This window comes from Mytilus galloprovincialis, chromosome 1 (genome assembly GCF_965363235.1).
Source record: "Mytilus galloprovincialis chromosome 1, xbMytGall1.hap1.1, whole genome shotgun sequence".
Lineage (NCBI taxonomy): Eukaryota > Metazoa > Mollusca > Bivalvia > Mytilida > Mytilidae > Mytilus > Mytilus galloprovincialis.
The window spans coordinates 108,864,298-108,882,507 of record NC_134838.1 but is presented as its reverse complement, the minus strand read 5'-3'; the positions used below and the strand labels follow the sequence as shown (position 1 = coordinate 108,882,507).

General features: G+C 32.4%; 2 protein-coding genes across 4 annotated transcripts; both read left to right on the top strand.

Moving 5' to 3' along the window:
- The first annotated feature begins 1,421 nt into the window (after nt 1–1,421).
- LOC143050275 (cyclin-dependent kinase 20-like) lies at nt 1,422–9,278 on the top strand. Of its 3 annotated transcripts, none has more exons than XM_076223810.1 (10): nt 1,422–1,502; nt 3,415–3,499; nt 4,210–4,283; nt 4,815–4,854; nt 5,418–5,606; nt 6,251–6,372; nt 7,055–7,117; nt 7,364–7,415; nt 8,008–8,079; nt 8,917–9,278. In XM_076223810.1, exons 2-10 carry the CDS (start codon nt 3,425–3,427, stop codon nt 9,259–9,261), a joined length of 1,032 nt encoding a protein of 343 aa, XP_076079925.1. In that variant the 5' UTR covers nt 1,422–1,502; nt 3,415–3,424; the 3' UTR covers nt 9,262–9,278. The 3 variants fall into 3 exon arrangements, with proteins under 3 accessions (XP_076079925.1, XP_076079926.1, XP_076079927.1); XM_076223811.1 differs by having other exon boundaries at nt 1,456–1,553; XM_076223812.1 differs by lacking the exon at nt 1,422–1,502 and adding an exon at nt 1,608–1,718.
- A 6,107-nt stretch (nt 9,279–15,385) lies between these two features.
- On the top strand, nt 15,386–18,143 carry LOC143050259 (uncharacterized). The gene has a single exon (XM_076223809.1). It carries the CDS (start codon nt 15,430–15,432, stop codon nt 17,032–17,034), a length of 1,605 nt encoding a protein of 534 aa, XP_076079924.1. The 5' UTR covers nt 15,386–15,429; the 3' UTR covers nt 17,035–18,143.
- Nucleotides 18,144–18,210: the final 67 nt, after the last annotated feature.

Genomic DNA, 18,210 nt, shown 5'->3' with positions numbered 1-18,210 from the left:
CGTGACTGAAGCGGGCCCCCTCTTAGGTCAGTTAGTGGGCCCCCACTTATGAAAATTTCTGGATCCGCCACTGTATTCTTTCATATATTCAAAGATGTGGTTCTACCTGCAGAATTCAAACCAGATATTACATCCTAATTTTGACAGCAATGTTGTTTAAAAGCGTATCAACTTAGATATTATCCGTGTTATATCGTTGCACCTCTGAATAAACCCATTATGAAAGAATACCAATTGTCACCGCAGTAAGATCTTGGTATTGTTTTTATCGATACTAACCTTGATTTAGTTTTTGATATAACCATTTAAACATAACTAAATATGTATCTTTTACATTAAGTTATGTATAATAACTTGTGGTTCTACATTTTCGTGATATTATGTATGTATATTTGATGCAATTCAGTGTCACACTTTTCCCAAACTATCAGTGCCTGCACGAGCCTGCATATATAAATATATATAAATTTGAAAAAGCAAGCCTGTATGTAAGAAAGTAATGATGATAAACCGTTTACGGTTGCAAAAGATTCTTCAAATGTCTTGTCTTATACACTATTTTATAACATTTCCACTACCATAGATTCACAATTCTCATCGCATTTTTTTTCTATCACAGAAACTCTGTACAATCTGGGACTATTATGACGGCGTGTAATCAATGCTAGCCATTAAAATCCACATTATTAGTAACGGGTGCCGACGTCGTAAATGATTTCAGTTATTTGAAGACGTTGCGTTTGTGGACTCAGGTGTATACATGCCGTCTATATACTAATAGTATAATGGTCCCAGGTACAATCAGAGACATATAATACAATTCTCTGGTACAATGATGTAGATGTATAGAGTATATGCTGCTTATTGAACCGTTTAACACTACAAATGGATGGTACAAGCACACAGACGTTTTTTCCAGCATGTTTCTAGCATATTTCCATATATATATATACATGGTGCAGTCTAATACCAGTGATCATTGATACATATTTTTTTTTATCAGAACACTATAAGACTTTTTATGGATATGATTTTGGTATAAGGAGAAAAATACAAATATAATTTAAACCATTCGGGTGTTGTTATTTCCAGTTTCCAGTATGACAAGGAGATAATGATAACACTACATGTTAGGCTGAAGTATATAAATTTAAATTTAAAACATTAGGCTGATAAATTTTTGGTACAAAAAAGTCAATGATTTGCCAAAAAGCATAATATATTAATATATAAACTTTGTCACCTATTCAATTTATATATTATTTTAACAAAATTCTTTTCAATATCACATGTTTTTTTATAATTACAATATAGGTGTATTGATCACAAGAAGATAACTTTGTTCCTAGAGTAGTGTATAATGTATGATAATATCGAAGGGGCGACATAGTGTGGGACGAACGAAGACTAAACAAATTTACATTTTTAGTTATGTCCCTTGTCTCAGTTCTTATCATAAGAAAACATATTTAGACCAAAAATGCTTTCCTGACAACAACAAAGTATTTTTTACAAATTAATTGACACAAAAAGCATACTATAAAAGAAGAAGTGTACCCAAACTTTTCAGAAATGTTGAAAATCATTCAATTAGTTAAAATTGTACAGAAAAAAATGTTTTTTTTAATTTGCATGCCACTGCCACAGTCTGATTTATATAGGATCGGATGGTTATCTTCTAGTTCTATTACTTTATATCAAGGATTTGTATACATTTAGTAAGACCAAGGATGTGTTACTATTCAAAACCTTGCTTCTATTTACATCTTCTCAGAGCAAAACAAATTTCAAATCTGATAAAATTTGACATCAATGAAAGAAATTTTATCATGATGTATTTTTTTACTCTTCAACTTTGTACTTGTTTGGCTTTATAAATATTTTGATATGAGCGTCACTGGTGAGTCTTATGTAGACAAAATGCGCGTCTAGCATACTAAACTATAATCCTGGTACCTTTGATAACTATTTTAATGGAAATTGGCTAAATATGGTTAATCATTAGATTGCAGTTTTAAATTTACTCGTGAACTTATCAATTTTAATCTTTTCTGCCCTTCAGAAGACTAAAATAATTTGAAGAATGTTTCTATTTGTGTAACATTGCTGATATGAGGATATCAGGCAATGCGCAACATCACCGACCGTGCGGACACAGGGGACTCCACTGTACATGTAGTAATGCATTTAGTTGTTCTCAGCTCGAAAAGAGATACTATAGAGCATCTACATTAATGGCAATTCTCTGTAACAACCAGCAAAGACACCACATCAGCACATGCATAGTCCGTTTAACAGGTTGATAGATATTGAGAAACATATGATATCTGTAATAAGTTACAAAAGTGTATATTGAGATTTGTTAAAGAAATGCCCATTTAGATATAAATGGCATACAGTGGGGTCTCCAGTGTCTGTGTGGTTGGTGATATCACGCAGTACCTGATTTTGTCTTATCCGCAATGTATCTTATTAATAGAATTGTTCTTGTAATTGTATAAGTTTGAGGGTCAGAAAAGATTAAAATTGATAAGTTCAAGAGCAAATTTATTAATGCAATCCAACAACTAACCATATTTAGCCAATTTACATGTAATATGAAAAATTACACCATTAGATAAAACTTGTTTCATTTAAGTCAAATCTATATCAGATTGAAATAAATTTTGCTCTGCATCATTAGCATTCAAATACACCTAATCGCTATTTATTCCATTCCGGATAAGTTCTAAAATTACACAACTTTTTCATCCAGTTGAAGCTATCTGGGACCCTGTTTAAACAATTCACCATGCATGATACTTTTTAATGAGACCTGTTTAAACTACCGTAAATACTTCAAACCAAATTATTTTTTTACTTCAATTTTAATTTCGAAAAAAGTGGATCATACTCTATTAAAGTTTCTTGATGATCGCTTTCTAAAGTTTTTCTTCCCTCAGCTCACTACAAATGACCTCTATTTTCGGCGGCATGACCCAAACAGGAAGTTGTATAAATGGCTGTTTTTTCCGGATTGGACTAAATAGTGATAAGGTGTATTGGTTCAAATTCAACTATGTTTCGTATAATAAAATTTTTCATTCATTCAAAATAAGCCATATTTAGAAAGCATGCACACAATCACCGGACATTTGAAGAACTCTCATAATAGGCATTTTCCTAATTTTGGACACACATTCCACAAAATTTTAAGGTTGAAACCGTATATACAGAATATTTTATGAAATAAAAGCATGTTTTGAATTTGTTCACACAATTTAATCTGATTTTTTGTTTATTAGGTTGATAAAGTGAGGTTATAAGTCTTTGATGCACGGATACACTGGACTTCACCATATACATTAACAGTTTGGTTTTAGTTTTAAGTTCATGTTATATTCATAATTCTGTACATATGAATTGTCTTTATAGATTGGTATAAATGGAACAGTACACAATATTGGGAAGGATAGGAGAAGGCGCTCATGGCATTGTCCTTAAAGCCAAACATATAGAGGTTTGTTTATGGTTGTATTTTACATGCATGTTCATGATTCCTTCAGGGGGGATAAAATTCTCAAGATTTTTGAGACCTCTGCTGTCCCTAATTAATATGTATTTCAAACACTTTTGGCAGTATAAGTTTCACATTTAATATAGAAATAAGAAGATGACGTGGTATAATTGCCATTAAGAAAACTCTCCACCAGAGACCAAGTGACACAGAAGTTGACAGCTACAATGTATAGATGATCACAACATCAGGTTAATACTCTCTATGTTTTCTCATGTTTTTCAAAATTCTACTCCTTGAAATAATGTTTATTGATAAAAGTATGAATAATAGAAAACAATATGTTAAGTTATATAAGAATGTTCCTTAAATGATTTTTAACTTTCTTAAGGACAAACCAAAAACAGCAATAAGTAAATATATATTAGAAAATCATCTCCAGTCATGAGACCAAAACTTAATCTGAAAAAAAAATAAAATAACTAGGCTGCTTTGACTAGACAACTCTGTCAGATGTCTCTTGTTATTTTGACAGTTCATCAATGATTACACTGATGGACTATAATATAAAACTAGAATGACAAACATGAAAATATTTTTGTGAAAAGATACATTTTTGTATGCATTTATTCATTGAAATTTGAGTAATGATTTATTGAATTTAAGTGAAACATATTTATTTGTTATATGTGATATACATGTACATTTAATAGAGTGGCGAAGTTGTTGCCTTGAAAAAAGTTCCACTCAGAAAACTTGAAGATGGCATTCCAAATACAGCACTTAGGTACTTATTTATATTTCATTTTAGAACAGAATATAAAATAGATAATGTTTTGTTATATAAACTTATAAAAATATTGAGAGAAATGCAGAAAATTATATTTTTTTGTCTTGATTTTTTATAAAGGCATGATAACAATAATATTGGACTAACTGAAATAATTCGATACCCTCTTTGTATTGAGAATCTTTAGCAGTTAATTCAACATAAATTCAAGATGGATTTGTAATTAAACAATCAAAGCTGACATTGCTTAAAATTTATAGGCAATTTTACAAGCTTTATATTTTGGTAGAAAGAATACTGTTGTTAACATCAACAACTCAACTATTTTCATTTTCTAACCCTAAATTAGTTTTGATTTCCCTCTTAACGTTCTTCAGCAATCTTTTTGATAGTAGAACTTTGAATATCAGTATTTCCAAAAACTAATAAAATAAACAATACATTTGTGTTTCTTTGATACTTGATGCTTTGTATTTTATCAAATGTATTTTTTCTACTTCATTGACTGAATATGTTTAAATCCTTTAGGGAAATTAAAGCTTTACAAGAAATAGAAGATAATCCATATGTAAGTAAGATACTTGAGAAAATTTTAAACAATATAGAGTTTTATAACTTGTGAGATTTAGGTTTTCCTGTATACCGGTATATTTAATTATTAACTCACTTATAAAAATAAGATGTATTATGATTGCTAATGAGACAACTCTCCATATGAGACTGTATGTCACAAAAATTAACAACTATAGGCCACTGTAACGTACAGCCTTCAACAATGAGCAAAGCCCAAACTGCATAGTCAGCTGTAGTACTAGGCCAAGAAATGAACATCTTCATAAAAGTTTTTCAAATAGTTTTTTGAGGATGGCCTTGTAGCCAAAATTTGTATGTTACTACAATTTTTTTAATTTAAAATTGAATAATCAGTGCCTCTGAAATTTTATATTTTTTCACAAATACTGGGTATTTACTATGACAACTTTCAAAGGGAGATAATATGTAGATAGCTCTGATTGTTACCTCTTTATGAGTAGTGGCTTTAAAGATGAGAAAGTAAACTTGTTGATCTATGTTCTGCATACAAAACATTTGAAATATAATTTCTTGAATATCATTAATATTATTTTGCAGGTGGTAAAATTACGTGAAGTTTTTCCTCATGGTAGTAGTTTGGTTTTAGTCTTTGAATATATGCTGTCAGATTTATCAGAAGTTGTTAGGAACTCAGAAAGACCAATCACAGAGGCACAGGTCAAGTCGTACATGTTGATGCTTTTAAAAGGAGTAGCTTTCTGCCATGAAAACAATATAATGCACAGAGTAAGTATTCCATTTTAGATTTAGAATAAAATGAAAAGTTCAGTTAGGTCCTTCCTATCATCACATTGTTTCCAGAAAATTTAAGAAAAAATTTTTTATCTTAAAAATCTTATAATTGTATTGGAGCAAAACACTTACAAATTGTTTATTTAGTTGTAAAACTTTGATTTTTGATACTAGCTGATTTTACTTTCAAGTACTCAGTAATACTGGATTTATATTTGGTGATGTTGATCGCATTACAGATTAGGTTAATAAAGATTTTATTTATATAGAAATACATTGACTAACATCTTCATTGTCAGTTACAGCATCATACATCAAACTGACAGGTTGACTAAGCTGGTCAGGTTCTACTAGTAGTTTTATCATTTTGTTGTTAAGAAATTTTCTCCCACAAGAATAATTATTTTTTCAGACTGAATGAGCGCTATCATTCTTAATAAATCTTCCTAGATATGAATCTATATCTAACGAATTATTTTATAAATGTAATTTTGTTTATAAGTAAGTGTCCAATATACCATGATACATTTCAATATTTTCTCAAGTACAAATCACAGAGTTTAGAGACTAATTGAGCAAAAGACAATAGAAGATAATAGTAAAATTATGCATATAAATCACTTTAATCTAAATTTCAGGACTTGAAACCAGCAAATTTGTTGATTAGTTCAACAGGTCATCTGAAGATTGCAGACTTTGGTCTTGCCAGGGTGTTTCAGAATGAAGGAAATAGACAGTATAGCCACCAAGTAGCTACAAGGTTAATATTAGAAACATGGGCTTACAGATCTTCTTATTGCTCTCCATTTAAATCTGTCATTTGAAATGTCAAAGAATGACCCCAGATAATTAAAGAACAGTTATTTTTAAACTGTTAATGCAAAAAAACAACCTTCAAATGTCTTCTACCCTTGCACTGATTTATTTGTCCAAGGGCAATAACTCATTAATTTTGGGTTCTTTTTTACATTTTGATTAACTTCCCATGCAGATTTTATTTCCAAGCCATAACTCCTGTGCAAATATTTATATCAAATCTCTCAAGACCTGTCTCTGATTTAAACCTTTAAAAATGTCATATACATCTAACAAGAAATGTGAGTGTGGGAGTGCTTAAAATGCAATTTTCCCTAATTTAGATTTCAGGTAAAATAAATCCTATACAAGTTGTTGCTCAGAATTGAAGTTGATAAGCACTGATTTTTTAACATATCTGGTAATTCGATGACCCGTTCCATTTTGTGATACAGGACACAATATGAAAAAATACCAAAAACATATCAGACATAATCCGTAAGTTACTGCTTGACTAGACAAAGTCTTTATTTGAAACATTATTAGTCATTTGTTCATGAAAATGTAATTGGTTTGGTAACTTTGCTCGTGTGTGTATTAAGGATTGAGATAACACACATGAGTTAAACATCAAACCTCCTTTGTAGATGGTACAGAGCCCCAGAGTTGCTATATGGAGCTAGAAAATATGACGAAGGGGTAGATTTGTGGTAAGTAAAAAACTCAATTTTATTTATTTTTTAAATGAAATTTTATTTTATGATAAATTTTTATTCAAATACTTTTAATGTATTTTATTTGATATGTTTTTACTATTAAAAAATGCTGTCAACTTTTCTAAATATGTATCATCCAATCAATCAAAGTTTCCCAATGCAACTGAATGTTAGAGAAAATGAATATAATTCTAATTTAGTATGTTTTTCAAGTTAATAAGATCACTTGTCTTTTTATAGGGCAGTTGGTTGTATATTTGGTGAGCTGCTAAACACCTCTCCATTGTTTCCTGTAAGTATACTATTGTTCAGAAAGCACTGTTTTTTTTTGGTTTACTTGAAACATAATTCTTGAAGGTCAGAAAAGTGTTTTTTTATGGTGAATTATTAAGTCACCCCCTGCACCTGAAAAAGTTTATAAATGGAAATCAGTTGTATTTGGTATGTGCATCCCTTGTGCACTGCTCATACCAGTCTGATAGATTTCAATTTAACTTTTGTTTATAACACAATTAATGTATTTGTTTGTTAACTATGATTGTATATTAAACATCAGCTTTGTTTTTGTCAGAGGGTTTTATGTTTCTATGTTAGTACGGTAATCAGACATATATGCAAATATTGGTTTCTTCATACTTATTCATGAGTTAGTGTTTGTATCTTTAATTGATACAAAAAATAGGTGTATAATAAAAATTGCATAATGTACATATTCAGTAAAATCTGAGAATATACATTTCTGTCTGTTGTATTTAGGTGAGATGTCGCATAAATCATATAAGCTGCAGTGATCTTTGGCATGTGAATTCATATTTATTTCAAGCATAATAACTCAAATATGACGTTCCATTTCCTTCTCAATGACAATAATATTTCTGTTTTAGGGAGAAAATGATATTGAACAGTTATGTTGTGTACTTAGAGTGCTAGGAACACCCAATGAAAAGATATGGCCTGTAAGTAGTATTACTATAACATATGTATTGTTTGTTACCTTTATATATGTGATTAAGGATAATTGGGTTGTTACCTTTATATATGTGATTAAGGATAATTGGGTTGATATCAATGCAGCAATAAACTTATGAGATACTTGAAATTACCACAGAAATTCATTATGGTTTATATGGGAAAAAAACCTCCTCAAAGATACTAGGCTTATAATTGTGTATGCTTGAAGCATGTTTCGTGCTGACACAGAGGAAAAGTAGACCTTTTAAAGTCATCATTGACAGTAGGAAATGTAACAGTCACAATTTCTTTTTGCATTGAATAATAGGTCAACTCAATTTTTACTTTTTTTCCACCTATTTATTTACACCCTGTTAAGTGTGATGCAAGAAATATCTGTTTGGGTAGAATTAGATAACAGGCAATTGCAATAAGAAAATAGGTTATAACTTATACTTTGAAAATGGTTTAATATTTCAATAAAGTTGCTTAAAAATCACATATTATCAAAATGAACTATAAACATAACAATGTGTAGATAATAAATTATATTATCAAAAAGAGAATAGTATAAAGATGCAGTTTATGATTAACAGCATACTATACTGAGCAGTATGTTTATAAGAGTACTGAAAGACAATGCTTGGTGTCATTTAAGGATACTGTTTTTTTTTTTCTCATTGCATGGTTCAGGTGTCCATAAAATTTAAGTTAAGTAAATTAGAAAGAAGGTCATTTATCAAAGATTTTTTTCATGTCCAAACAATAATTAAAATTGGCAACGGAAACATGTATCTACAATTAAATGTCATTTATCTGTACATTAATTTTGTTAATTTCAGGGAATATCAGAGTTGCCAGATTACAACAAAATAACATTCCCAGAAAACAAACCCATACCATTTGAGGAAATAGTACCTGATGCTTCACCTGAGGCTCTAGATCTGCTGAAAAAAGTTTTAGTGTATCCATCAAAACAACGCATATCTGCAAAAGACGCTTTATTACATCCATATTTTTTCACAGAACCCCTGCCAGCACATCATTCAGAATTACCCATACCTCAAAGGAGTAAACGTGGATTACCACGTCGCCAACAGACTCATGAATATAACTTTGAAACTCCTTTGGAGAAATCATTAATAGACCCTGAAATGTTAGCACCACATGTAGTTAAGATGAAATAGATATATGTATTGAAATATTTCATACTTTTTTATGTAACGACAATGCCATTGACAGCATCAACTATATTTTTTACAATTTTTACAAAAAAATATTATGAAATAAGTCATTTTGATACACCATTATAATCAATGTGGTTTTGATAGACAATCATCCATTTATTAGATTAATCTTTGGTGAAAACTATTGAATTGTGTATATGGTATGAGTAAAATAACAAAAATACCAAACTCCGAGTAAATTTCAAAACAGAAAGTTCATAATCAAATGGCAAAATCAAAAGCTCAAATGCATCAAAAGAATGGATAACAACTGTCATTTTCCTGACTTGGTTCAGGCATTTTCTTATGTAGAAAATGGTGGATTAAACCTGGTTTTATAGCTAGCTAAAGCTCTCACTATTTTATTGTTTTATTATTACATTTTGAACAGAGTTGACACATAGTTTAACCCTGCATAACATTTGTTGAATGCTGTCCACATATGGTATGTAAACAATTCAGTTTGCAGGACTTATACTTTCCTACCATGAATTGTGGAATGCTGTCCAGCAATTATAGATATTTAAACAGTTCAGTTTCTGGACAAAAAATAGTTATTAACCATTTACTTACCAATTTTTGTTTGATATGCCATATTGTTGAAGAAGATCCATATTTGATTTAATTGGAGGTCACCAGGCAAAAGGGCACTTTTCCAAAAGGCAAGTTCAAAAATGTCCTTAGAAAGAAGTAGTGGCCCATTGATTATTTGGTCAGTAGATCAAAGATTAAGGGCAAGTTTCCTGATGGTATCTTTAGAACTGTAAATCAGATCTTTATCAGTTTTAAGAGGATAATGTCTCATTTAGTGAAATAGACCCATAAATTTATTTCAAGGTCATTTGGCACAAGGAAACATCTGTAAACCTATTATAAGATATTTCAACCTTTACTAAACCTAGCTTGATAAATTAATATTGGGAAGACCCCTCTTTAACATTTATATAGATGATGTGCCTCATTATATAATTTAGTTTTCCAATGTTCAGTTTTTGAGGCTTAGTAAATTACTCTGCCACTATAAGCGGTTTACCAGCTATCTACCATCTGATATATAAAGCTTTATACAAATAGTGGGTACATATGTTACCTTTATTCATTCAATGTATAGAATTAGTTTAAACAATATTTTATTCAAATAAATTTAATTGGATTGGGCAACAGGCATAGCCTATGTAAGCTCTCAGGCATAGAATTATTGCATACACCAATATTATACTTTAAATTTTTGTATAACCACTGGTTCATTACACTTGTTAGTGGACTATCAGTCACAGAGGGCACTATTTTCCCAATTGCAATTGCTTTCCTCTTGCATTATTTAAATCATGCATTTGCATGTTGTCTCATTATCATAATGTTTTAATAAACAAGTTAGTTAATGATACTTGGTCATCAGCTGCATTTAGTGTCTATAATCCATATAATATAAACCTACGATGCTGTCTCAGTAATACTAACCACATGTGTCGCTGAAATATCCTTAATAAGGAATGCATTAGCCAAAGTTTGGAAACTAAATGTATAAAACATCTAAAGAACCAATGGCATTTATAGAGCATATCAATTTATCTAAGCTATATACTGGTCAGCTTTCCTTGAAGCAGTCACAATGTTATTAGATTGTTTATTGTAACATGCTTTTTAAATGGAAATTAACAATATGCATGCATCTAAATTGTGCTAGTACTAAAGTTTTCCCCCAATGTTACCAACCAAATTCGACTTATCATCGAATTTATACTTATATTAGCAACCCGAGCGGTGTCACATGTGGAGCAGGATCTGCTCACCCTTCTGGATCACTTAAGCTCATTCCTCGTTTTTGTTGGGATCGTGTTGCTCAGTCTTTAGTTTTCTATGTTGTGTTTATTATACTGTTGCTTGTGATTTGGTTTTTGTCAGTTTTTGCCATGGCATTGCCATTTTATTTTCAACTTCGAGTTTAAAAGAGGGGCGAATGATACCAGAGGGACAGACAAACTCATAGTTTAGTTACCCTTTTGGTATCTTTTGCATATCTTTTCTAAAAATGGGATAAACCATGTTCTTTGTAAAATTGACACTAACTTGGCAATGCACCACCTTTTAACAGCGGAATGTTTTATCAATAAGTTGTGATGTCAGTTTGCACATATAGTCATCATTTGCCTTTCTAACTAAACTAATAACGTCATTGCGAATTTCTCTTAAAAAATTCCAGTGGATTATTTGAAGTATTAGCTTTATGGTTAATTCTATTACAATATCTTACCTTGTTATTTACGTGATGTTAAAGGATTTGGCTATCTTTTTGCATTCCCATGTAACTCGTCCGTGAAGTCAGTCTAAATATATAATAGAACAAAGTGACAAGAAAAGGAGCACAGTTGGTTCCTATTGGCATGATGATTGTCTGGTGAAAAAACCCGTCCCCAAAACGTTGCAAATATATATTCAATCAAACATCTTGATAATGTCAGTTTCAGAGAATATTTTGTTCGAATTGGAGTGATTTTGTACAAAGTACGACTTTCATTCCTCCATAAAAACTGGATACTTAATTATATCTTCGTTGACCATTCTTTTTTCTAAAACAAAGCAGGACAATTTTTTCAATTTTCTTTTAGTCTGGAATTGGGAATACTTGTGTAAAGGATAGAAAAGTCAAATGTATTAATACTATTGCAAGAGGAAACAGATTTAGATTGTGTGTACTATCTTTCGATTTTTATGCCCCACCTACGATAGTAGAGGGGCATTATGTTTTCTGGTCTGTGCCTTCGTTCGTCCGTTCGTCCGTGCGTTCGTTCGCACTAGGTTTAAGTTTTTGGTCAAGGTAGTTTTTGATGACGTTGAAGTCCAATCAACTTGAAACTTAGTACACATGTTCCCCATGATATGATCTTTCTAATTTTAATGCCAAATTATAGTTTTGCCCCCAATTTCATGATCCACTGAACATAGAAAATGATAGTGCAAAGTTCAGGTTAAAGTTTTTGGTCAAGGTAGTTTTTGATGAAGTTAAATTTGACCTCTTTGCCCTAACCCAATTCTGTTAGATTATTAACGTCCTCAATGAACGAATCAACTATTTGATGATGGATTATATTCCTATGGGAACAAACTGCGCCTTTCCTTGTCGACCCCTTATTTTCATATGAATCGGAGTTCCATCAGACACTTGTCAAAAACAAGAAGATCAAAGAAGCCAGGTCATTTAATTTCACATTCACCTATATTGATGATGTTCTTTCTATTGGCAATCCAATCTTTTCTGATTGGGTTCCATTAATGCATCCATCGGAACTAGAAATTAAAGAAACTCAGACATGGCCTTCTCCGCCTCATGTATAGGCCTATACTTCGAATTTGACATACACGGTCATTTTCAGTACCAGAATCTATGACAAACGAGACGATTTTAATTTTTAAATTTATCAATTTCTCCCACCTCAGTAGCAATATACCAACTTCTCCTGCATATAGGATATACATTTCCCAACTTATTCAGTATTCAAGAGCATGCATCAACTACCCAGACGCTCCCAGCGGCGGATCCATAACTTTTCATAAGGGGGGCCGGCTCCCAGTGGCGGATCCAGGGGGTCCAATCTCCCCTTTTTAGGACGATCAATGCATTTGAATGGGAGCATATAGTTGGACCCCCCCCCCCTTTACTCTGGGTTGGGAACCCACCTCCTGCGATCCCGTCATGCTGCAGTGATTCCCTATGAAATAAAGCGAATTTCTGACTAAAAGGGGGGGGTAGGGTCCAACCCCCTTGTAGTGTAAAAAATTCGCTTGACGGTTTTGTTTTTGATACTGACTTATCAGGGTGATGAGACACCTGCAATTTCAGACGATACCGTTTCGATGGTGCCATTTGTTTGGGCTTTTTTTCAATAGACTGGACGAAGTCCGCGCTGCTTTTCTGGTTGATTTTTGTCGAGCCTTAAATTCGGCTTTAGTTTAAAAAGCGGGACAAAGCGATCCTACATTCCGTCGTCGGCGGCAGCGGCGGTGGCGTCCACAAATATTCACTCTGTGGTTAAAGTTTTTGAAGTTTTAATAATTTTCTTAAACTATCCTGTATGTCTACCAAATTTGGACAGAAGCTTGTTTATGATCATAAGACAATATCCAGAAGTAAATTTTGTAAAAATAAAATTCCATTTTTTCCGTATTTTACTTTTAAATGGACTTAGATTTTCTGCCAGGAAACAACACATTCATTCTGTGGTTAAACTTTTAAAAATTTTAATAACTTTCTTATACTATTTTTGATTTGTACCAAACTTGGACAGAAGCTTGTTCATGATCAACAGCTAGTATCCAGAAGGAAATTTTGTAAAAAAATAAATCTATTTTTTTTTTTGTGTTTTACTTTGAAATGGACTTAGATTTTCTGCCAGGAAACAACACATTCACTCTTTGGTTAAACTTTTTAAAATTTTAATAACTTTCTTATACTATTTTTGATTTGTACCAAACTTGGACAGACGCTTGTTTATGATCAAATACTTGTATCCAGAAGGAAATTTTGTTTTCTTCCAGTTAACATTACATTCGGGCTGCAGTTAAAGTTTTTTTTTAACATTTATTAGATTCATAAACTATCCTGGATTTTTACCAAACTTGGACAGAAGCTTCTTACAATCAAAAGATAGTATCAAGAGAAATATTTTTATTGATTTATTATTTCATTTTTGTTGAGCCTGCAATTAACAGAGAATGTAGGCGAGACACTAGGTTCCGCGGAAACCCTACAATTTTTTTGAAAAAGCAAGACTGAAACCAGTGGCGGATCCAGAACTTTTCATAGCGGCGGGGGCGCTCCAGTGTCGGATCCAGGGGGTCCAATCTCCCCTTTTTTGGACGATCAATGCATTTGAATTGGAGCATATAGTTGGACCCCCCTTTACTCTGGGTTGGGAACCCACCTCCTGCGATCCCGTCATGCTCCAATGATTCCCTATGAAATAAAGCGAATTTCTTACTAAAAGGGGGGGGGGGTAGGGTCCAACCCTCTTGAAGTGTAAAACATTCACTTGATTTTTATGCCCCACCTACGATAGTAGAGGGGCATTATGTTTTCTGGTCTGTGCGTCCGTTCGTTCGTTCGTTCGTCCGTCTGTCCCGCTTCAGGTTAAAGTTTTTGGTCGAGGTAGTTTTTGATGAAGTTGAAGTCCAATCGACTTCAAACTTGGTACACATGTTCCCTATGATATGATCTTTCTAATTTTAATGCCAAATTAGAGATTTTACCCCAATTTCACGGTCCACTGAACATAGAAAATGATAGTGCGAGTGGGGCATTCGTGTACTGAGGACACATTCTTGTTTGCCTATGAAATCAAGCGAATTTTCACATCAAAAGGGGGCGGGACCCTAGGGACCCTAGCCCCCTCCCCCACTCCCTACACACACTGGATCCGCCTTTGGAAACGGTAAGTTAGAGGACAATTATAGCTTCGTTTCATTTTTCCTCAGAGAAGCTCCTATCTAAACTGTCTGAAGTCTACCTCATATAATAAAAAGAACAATAAAAAAAAGAGGAACACAGCTAGTTTACGACAAGCTGCTTTATTGAAAATTAAGTAAAGCAGGTTTCGTCCTCCCAAAGAAATTAATAAATTTCGTTTATATATCACCAAAGGTGTATAATGGGATGAATAATTTCTAATGTAGGGCAAAATTTATCGATAACAATCATGCCTAATGGTGTATACGATATTATTGTATAGCAATATAATATTTCCAACAGAAAGTAACCAAAAGTTAGCGTGCAATAAATTCTAATATTGCACTAGTGCAATAAATCCTCAAAATTCATGACGTCATCAACGACAAAATCTTAGTTTAAACCAGTTAGTACTTTTAAATATTATATTACTATACAATAAAAGGGTTATTGCATGAATATTGGGGAATATTGTCCCTCGTAGAACATATATTGCACTCGCAAGCTCGTGCAATATAAAATTCTACTCGGGACAATATTCCCCAATATTCATGCAATAACCCTATAAAACTGATAATGAAAGTAACTTGAATTCTGAAAACTTGAATTAGTCCTGTATTTTGACGTGCCAATGGTATTGATTTAAAGTTGACAATATTATTTCCTTATTCATATAGAGTAAAAAAATGAATTTGCGACCGTCTGAGATTTACTTTACACAGTCTTCGATAAGTAGCATATTTGGTAGGCGTACCAGTCATAAAAGTAAAGAAATCGGAGAAACTCTAGATGATTTGGTTGAGGGACGAATTGGCATTGGAAGCATTCCAAAAATAAGTGTTATGAAGGAGAATGGAAAATGGTGGACAGCAGATAATAGGAGATTGTGGATATTCAGGCACCTTGAAAAATTACAGAAATGTACAGAAATTCCAGTTGCTATCATCTTCAGCATAGATTCTAGGAAACGCTCGTCAACAAACGGTGGTACCGACGTCAGTATCTGTAGGGGTAGAAGTCCTGGAGGTTTTTGGCACAGAAAGGTTGAAAGTATTAAAATACCAGATAAACACAACAACAAGGATGTATTTACTGGACTAGGTGTTAAACATCATGCAAACAACCAAATTGGAGGCACATTCAGTGACAACAAAATATTAGAGTGTAATGATGTACCTATAAAACCGGTTGAACGTAACAAAGGGAGTTCACACAGCATGATCATGCCTGATCGGATTTCTAGTGTCTATAAATCAGAAGCTGCAAAATTAAAAAAATACCTAAGTATGGCTTTAAAATCAGATGACATGGCAACGAAAAGGCACCATACTCCTTCAGAAAATTCACCTTTTTCGTTTGTTCGCCAAAATATTTCTTGTGCTATTAACAAAACCGACTTTGTATTATCATGTCCTGTTGATTCACAAAATACTTTAGACTTTCTACCCAAAAGTTCGTCATCTCATCAGAGTCTCAGATACACACCTTATAAACGTGTTCATAAGTATTCAAGTATTGGAACTTTGAAACAGGCTATGGCGTGTAAGACAATATATAAGAGATACACAGGTAACATGCACATTGATTTTAATAGTTCTTATTTCAGTTCGAAAGAACGATTTACTATAACCGATGACCCTTTCTTGCCTACTAGTATTTACCAACACTACGAGAAGTATTATTCTTTTTATCCAAAGAAGAATGCCTATTCCTGTCCCAAAATAAACGACTACAATCATAACACTGTCCCCGATGTTGAAGATGAATATGAATATTGTTATGAATACGAATCCGACATCTCGGATGATAGTCAGAGACCTGATAACATTGAAATAAAAGCGTTTGGTGAAAGTTCCGACGAATCAGACGAAGAAACTTCCGACGAATCAAGTGATGATGATTCCTGTGAATCAGACGAAGAAAATTCAGACCTTTCAGACTATGATGATTGTTCACCAAAGAAAATCTCAAAAAATGCACTTCTGAAAGATTCAACAAGAGAATTCTCCGATATTTCCCAGGACTCTTTTGACTATTCTGTTGATGAATTCAGATGTTATGATCTTACATACAAGAAAGAAGGATATTTGTCTAATGGTTGTGATGAGGAAAATTCATGTGATTTTTACGACGAACAAAATAATTCATTTAAATATTTGAACATGGAAGACCCCGCCATATCAAATATAGACAGTTATGATGACCATTATACTGCTGTGTTAGACAGAGCTTACCTCGCAGGATATTATAATAGTGATGTGGATAATATGATATATGACTATACTGATTGATTGAAATTTTAAACATATTCTAGATTTTACATTCTAATGAATACCAATAAAATTGATATTGTTAATTGAATCATGCAACCAGTTTTTGAATGATCACGTTAATTGTGACCTAAACATTGTCGACAACACTGATAAATGTTCTCATCAAAGGTGTTAATACCGTGGTAAGCCTAAATCCATTGATTTAGATTTAAAAAATAACTTTAGATGTTAAAGTGTTCAGTCGAAGAGTATACCAAGCAATGGATTTAGCGTGAAATACGAAAGCATAGATACACTTTGTGAATATATTAAGCTGTGTTGATAAAAAGTATAATTAAGCAACTAAAGAGGTATATGAACACGATTGCTACATCTATTTTCAAGGACCCAAATGTTGCCTATCACATATCCTTCCTCTATGACAAGTATGGTGTGTAACCCACTGTTAAACCCCAACAACATCGTTTTGCGTGTAAACTGCTTGATATATACATCAGTTGGCTTATCACTTAGAAACTCAAATTATACTCCACCGAAACCTATCAAATAGAAAATATTGAACAATCATATATCTGTTCTATGATCCTTTACATTTAAACTTAAGTTGAAAAGTTAGATCGGACTTCACTGTAGTGGATAACAAATTAACATAAGTATCCTTACAAGTTAGTTATATTACTGGATTTGACAAATTCTCTACGAAGCATCAGTCAAAACTATTAAAATCTACTTTATCAGTAATCTAATAAGAGGCAGCAGTAGTATACTGATATTAAAATCTCTTACATCCATAAAGAACATACAACTAATTGTATAAATAAAGGCAACAGTAGTACACCGCTCATCAAAATTCATAAATGGATTGAGAGAAAAAAATTCCGGGTAACAAACTAAAACCAAAGGAACTATAAGAGGAAAACGACGTGTTGGTGTTTCAGAAGATAGAAGCATGTGGGTTTTCGTAAAAAGATTTGGAATGTCTTCTTTACAAAAGTTATATTAGAAAAAATGGCATTTTCTGCTGCATATTTATCTTATTTATAAAAGTAAAATCGGTGATTTCTCCAAAAATTGGAACACATACCATCATATTCATACTGTATTGGTCGAATATCATTAAAAGAAAAGAGGGGTCTATATACTTGTTTTCAAGCTTATGATTAATATCAATCGAAAAATGCATCTTTTCCCAAT